This window comes from Homalodisca vitripennis, chromosome X (assembly GCF_021130785.1).
Source record: "Homalodisca vitripennis isolate AUS2020 chromosome X, UT_GWSS_2.1, whole genome shotgun sequence".
NCBI classification, from domain to species: Eukaryota; Metazoa; Arthropoda; class Insecta; order Hemiptera; family Cicadellidae; genus Homalodisca; species Homalodisca vitripennis.
The window spans coordinates 11,977,144-11,983,143 of record NC_060215.1 but is presented as its reverse complement, the minus strand read 5'-3'; the positions used below and the strand labels follow the sequence as shown (position 1 = coordinate 11,983,143).

The 6,000-nt window shown below is 34.6% G+C and overlaps 1 protein-coding gene across 1 annotated transcript in view; it reads left to right on the top strand.

Annotated features, from left to right (window-relative positions):
* Positions 1 to 312: 312 nt before the first annotated feature.
* The window catches only part of LOC124368686 (acetyl-CoA carboxylase), a 142,096-nt gene continuing 136,408 nt past the window's right edge, over positions 313 to 6,000 (top strand). The window contains exon 1 of the mRNA XM_046825972.1: positions 313 to 436. Coding sequence (XP_046681928.1) covers positions 328 to 436 — 109 coding nt within the window. The 5' untranslated portion in view covers positions 313 to 327. The remainder of the gene's footprint in view (positions 437 to 6,000) is intronic.

Here is a 6,000-nt window from a genome sequence, read left to right as displayed (position 1 = left end):
CGGATCTGCGTGAATGAGATAACATTCTCAAGTAGTTCTATTGATCATGGCCCATGTGGATGCGATACTGTCTATTTCGTATTTGAAGAGAAAGTGCATGACCACATCGTGAAACATTGACTCCATTTGACATTGACTATCGACATTGCAAGTTTCAAACAGTTCGGGTGCATTTAGGAGAGGGGTTTTAAGAGACAAACGAGGTAAAATATTTCTCCACTGCTGCCTAATCGATAGTCAGATGCTCATACCTATATTGTAATGTTATTATCTTTTATCAGCCGATAACCAGGCAGAGGTCAAGGCCTCGTCTGATAACGGCAGTACATGGACTTCTCTCAGATCGCCCGGCCAGTCCAAGCGGTGTTCACCAGTGTGGTCGTAGCAGCATTCGCTCTCGCGATTTTCGGATATTTCTTCGTCTCTTTCGTCAGAGGTGAGTTTGTCTTCCATTACTTCGTAACTAGTTTTAATTTTGTTATTAGTCTGTACTGAGTTTCGTTTCAGAGGTCAGTAAGAGGATATCCGATAAACAATGTTTGTTTTTATGTAAAATATGCTACCGAAAGTAAACCCGTTGTTGTTACATATATATGCTCACTTTAGCTGTGTCGGCGACAGCTTTGGCTCACGTCATATTCAACAGCGAACAATTCGTTCAGTTCTCTGTAGTAAAAAGACGTTTTGCACTGCAGAAGAACTCTAACAGACACCACACGCTTCAGCGAATTGCTGGAAACAAATATACAAGTAATCAGAGATTTACATGCCCCGGTTGTTGCGTTTAATAGTAAATGTAATAACATTTGAGAGTCCAAGATATAAATATACATTAAATAAATCAGAAAGTAACACGAGTTTCTAATAATTCAGGATTGACTGTACTTCACAGATAATTAATTTGGTTTACGTATTAAAACGATGTTTATAAAAAGTGCCTCCGGAGTCCGGACCCATATAGACAAAATTTAAATTTTAAAAATCTAAGTAATTGAATGTAAAAAAAGTATAACACTGAACAAACATGAAATATCACGCGACATATACACAAAAAGCACCAATAGAGCCAAGTAAAATGAAAATGTACAATTTTACGGCCACGTAATAAATGATAAATTTCTTCACAAAAGTAAAAATATGCCTGCTGACTCATACAGGATACAAATTTGAAAAGATTGGATACATTCCAGAAAATTTTATTTTTACTTTGTTTAGCATAATCACTGAATAAAAAATCCAAAATCTGAGTGATTATGCTAAAATATAAAGGTCCAACTAGTTTACGTAGGTAAATATTAAACTTCGTGCCCACGATTTACATTAAGGGAATGTATTAACGAGAATTTCTCACAATGTCTGAAAGGCAATTTCGTTAGAATGCCGGGTGATTTAAATATCGAAAATCGGATTGAAACCGGTTTGCCCTTTGACGCACAGCCCAGTGTAATGGCTTAGGGTATAAGGTTGTAGGGTGAAATGGTATAAGCTTGCTTTATCCTATTAACAGCGTGTAATAAAAATATCTTGTTAAGGAGGAGAATGTTCAAGTTCTTGATGACACATGAAGTTTTTGAAATAAATTGCATCAATGGATGGTTGTTGTAAACTGTTAAAATGGCAGATACACAATTCCGTACACTAGGTTTTACCATTTAATGTACCAAAGGTTAAAATAACACTCTAATGTTAAAGGCAGCTGTTGAGTGTTTACCACTAACACGTCATAGTGTCAGGATTTTCAGGTTTGAAGCATGGGTGGGACTTATAATGTTATACTGAGGACGATGAAATGTATAGTTCAGTTAAAACTAAAGTATACAACTGTGTACATTTTTATAACAATCGAATAGTGTTTATTTACTGAAAAGATAAATTTATCAGGCAAGTGCTCAATGTAGCTTTAAAACAACAAACCAATCGTTTTGGGATTCTAGCAGTTTGTACTGACTGAATCATGTAATATGACTTTCGGTGTGCTGAATAATGCAATATGACATTCATTGTACTGATTGGGGTTCTAGTAGCTTGTACTGAATAATGCAATATGACATTCATTGTACTGATTGGGGTTCTAGTAGCTTGTACTGAATAATGCAATATGACATTCATTGTACTGATTGGGGTTCTAGTAGCTTGTACTGAATAATGCAATATGGCACTAATTGTACTGATTGAGATTCTGGTAGTTTGCTTGTATCGCGACAATAGTATGCAATCTTTCAATGTTAATGTTTAATTTAGCTCCATTTAGATTTAGTTTAGTGCTGCATCTGTAACAGACTTGACTCCTGGAATCTGGATTCCTCGTCCGTCTGAAGAGATCCAAATGAGTTGACGACGAAGACGTTCAAAATTTGCATTGTTTCGACATCAGATCGGCTTCTCATCGGGTGTGCACAACTGAGAACAGATGAGACAGTAAGAATGTCTCTCCATCTATAATTACACTGGATGGCTACTGGTTTAATGAGACAGACCACTTTTGATTTATGATTGTTTTTGGATCTCTTCAGACGAACATGACTCCAAATTTCGGGAGTCAGGTCTGTAACAGCGTCAGATTCCAGACGTTTGGTTAAGTACGATATTAGTTCACAGTCTAACTTTAATGAATTGCCGATCTTTCAGCTAGCTTGCGGTTGTATGAAGTCTATCATATTCGTAATTTTTCAAATGCAGGTTGATCTTTTTCAAAAGTTCGTCAAGTTTTGCATGAACATTCGGAAATAACTAAACACTTATCTGTCTCCTCCGTTAGTTTTCCTAGACAGTTGAAATAAGTAATCTCTTCACCAAAAGGATGAAACCTCACACTTCGTAAAATAATCATAACTTCCTTTAATCTATAATTTCAAACTATATAGCCTACGCCAGCCACAAGTTGAAAATTATGGGAAAATCCTCCACACATGTGGGGTTATGTGAAAGGAAAATTGTACGTAATTCTGCGTCCGCATCATCTCCGTTTCAAGAGCCCTACGTGGTCACTAACGTTAGTTACATACCAATACATACATGAAGCACGAACATGAACATACACCGTGTTGAGGTCACTACAGATTTGTGCAAGAGAAAAATAATACAGGTCCCAGTATGGAGCCTTGTGGTACCCCTTTTCTCGCGATTGTTGGAGATGAATCAACGCTTTTGCGGATTGACTGTATAAGAATACCACGTATAACCATAACAAAAGTATCGACTTTAAAGTCTTCTCTAAGTCGTTTTATGAGATGGAATCGAAATTATTGTGGAGATCTTGAAACCCCGATGGGTAGCACAGTTTTGTCTAGCAATTTGTAGTACTGATTTAAAGAATGTAGCACGATAAAAATCTTTGCTCAATTGTAATGTTATATTTAGCAGAGTAGTTTATATACTAAACCTGGACGGAATGTGTTAATTCATGTTTTGCATCTACTTGACACATCCGGGTTGAGAAAAATGCTATTGATAGTTAAATGTTTGGTTTGAATTTGTATCGAACAAACTGTCACGCAAACATTTTATTATTGTAAGCAAAATGAATATGACATTTTAAGTACATTTTCGCCGTATATTAAAACAGTATTATTTTCTTTCTTTCTAACGAGTGCAATGTGAAATGAAATACATATTTTTAAGTATATGAAAATATGTACAGTTCATTATAGAAACAAGGAAGACAATGAAACTGACATTTTATTGCTGCCGTTTTAATGGTAGACAAGGTAATAGAGATTTTAATACAACATTTAGTGGGTTTTTAAGATATTTAATTTGTTCTCCAACACTACCGAACTTTATATTTAAAAATATCAAATTTCGGGATTTTGTATTCGTATCTCCAAAATTCGAGATGTTATTAATTTGGAGTAAGTTTTGAATTCGATGTTACACGTGGTATTGTTTTCTACTTATATAATAAAAAAAAAACAAACCGTGTTTCCATTTTTATTCAGTACATTCACCTAAACCACGAATTTGTCAGATATTATTACGTAACATATTGAAACACGTGAAAAATGGTTCTCTAATGATTTATTTAGGTTCAAAGACAGTTCTTTAAATGAAGTACAAAACAAAAGGTGAACGCGAATCAGATAACTTTGGACTTGCAATCAGTTGCTTACAGTGGACTTTGAACTAATTTATTTTTATATAATGAAGTGGCCTGTACGACTCAGAGAAACATAATTGGCTCACACACGTTTACATTTGAAAAGTATTATCACGTATTGAAAAATTGGTGGCAGTCTCATGTAAAGTTAAAGAGTAATTCAAATTGTCTCTACATTCATGCATGTCTCTTGGTAGTCAGAGCTGTACGAATTAATTAATTGGTAGTTGCATGCACCCTTCCAAGAGTTTTGTTTCAGTAGCTGCTGTTTGTTATAACCTCTTTAAGTGGTAATTTGATTGTTAGGCGCTTAACTAAATAATGGAATGGGCCTTGCGGTACATTCTTTATAGATTAGTACTTCGTCCTGACCACCAATTATGTCATTTGGTTCCTTACCCCCCTCCCCCGGGGTCTAGGAGACCGGCCGTCTCGATCCCCCCCTATACCAGTGGTAACTACGGCCCTGACCGCTGCTGATAACAGCTGAGCAGCTGATCACTCGGATATCACTCGCTGAAGCCCGGAGCTGTGTGCTGATGTATTATTATCCAAGGCCGTCGCAGGGTTATCAGAGCTTGCTGATCGTGCCCTTGACTGTCCTTGACCCCGATCGACGTTTTTTAACCAATCACGTCTTTAAATACGCAGTTGTGCCTGCTGGCATGCAGTCAGCTGTATCGTTGAGACCTCCCTAAAATACGTGCAGCAGCTGTTTTGAACTGATTTTAGTTAATTATGTAGAACAAATTCTTGGCTTCAAACGTTGTAATGTTCCCCATGATTATATGAACAGGTGATATCCTATTTCTAAAAAATCTGAATATAAACAGAATATTTACAAAAACAATACACCAGCATTATGCTACACGAAAATGTATGTGCTCAGTTGTTAAGGGTATATATATATATCAGACAGACCTCTGTCTGAGTAATTTACCTCTGTTTTATATATATATATATATATATATATATAAAACAGAGGTAAATTACTTGTTACTGTTGAGAATTACAATGTAAGCTTCACTTGTACCTCGGTTACAATAATGGTAAAAACATGTATTTTTAAATCATTTCCTTGCAGTCCTCCAACTAATGATAGGCAAACACTTTGTGTTTTAAACAGGCACTTTATGTGTGTATTTACAGACGTTATAATTATATTTTCGAGGTGTTAAATAAAATATTTCCTTCCAATAAATGTTCTTTTTCGGTATTCATTTTGAAAAATAGTTAAATTATTTTCGTAGAAAATGTTAACTTATAAAGTTGAGTTTCTAAAAAATAATTTCATTGTCTTTATAAGGCCAATAAATCAATTACTCTATTGCATTAATTATAACTTAGTGATGTTTAATTTTATAAAAACTTATTTTCAAAGCCTTATTTTTGGTTGCTGTATTATATCAGTTTCTTAGACATTATTGGTTCCCAAACAAGTTTTTTTAATGGAGTATGAAATATTTTCAAATACAGATATATAAACTAGTATAGGTATTTGTCACAATGGTTTTGAAAAGGTCGATATCAAAAGTTACAAATTTTATCTTAAGAGCCGTACTATCTTACAGCTTTAGTAAAATGACCTTGTGTTGCAACAACAACGCAAAAACAATGTCAAATATAATGCGGTTTTACCATTTTAGTTGTAAGACAAAATCTAAACACATTTGAGTTATTTCGATATTTTTAAAAGGTATCCAGAAAGTCGAGATGTACTATTTAAATACTCTAAAAGTTTAGAAGTGACTACTTCTTTTAACGTGCTGTGAATATAAATTGGGAATATAAGTGGTACAATCCTATTATTTGCAAAATTTTAAATACCTCAGGAGTTAGACCTAGAGAAATCCATGAAAAATTAAAATTTCAATATTATAACAAATTACTTAAAACCCGATTTC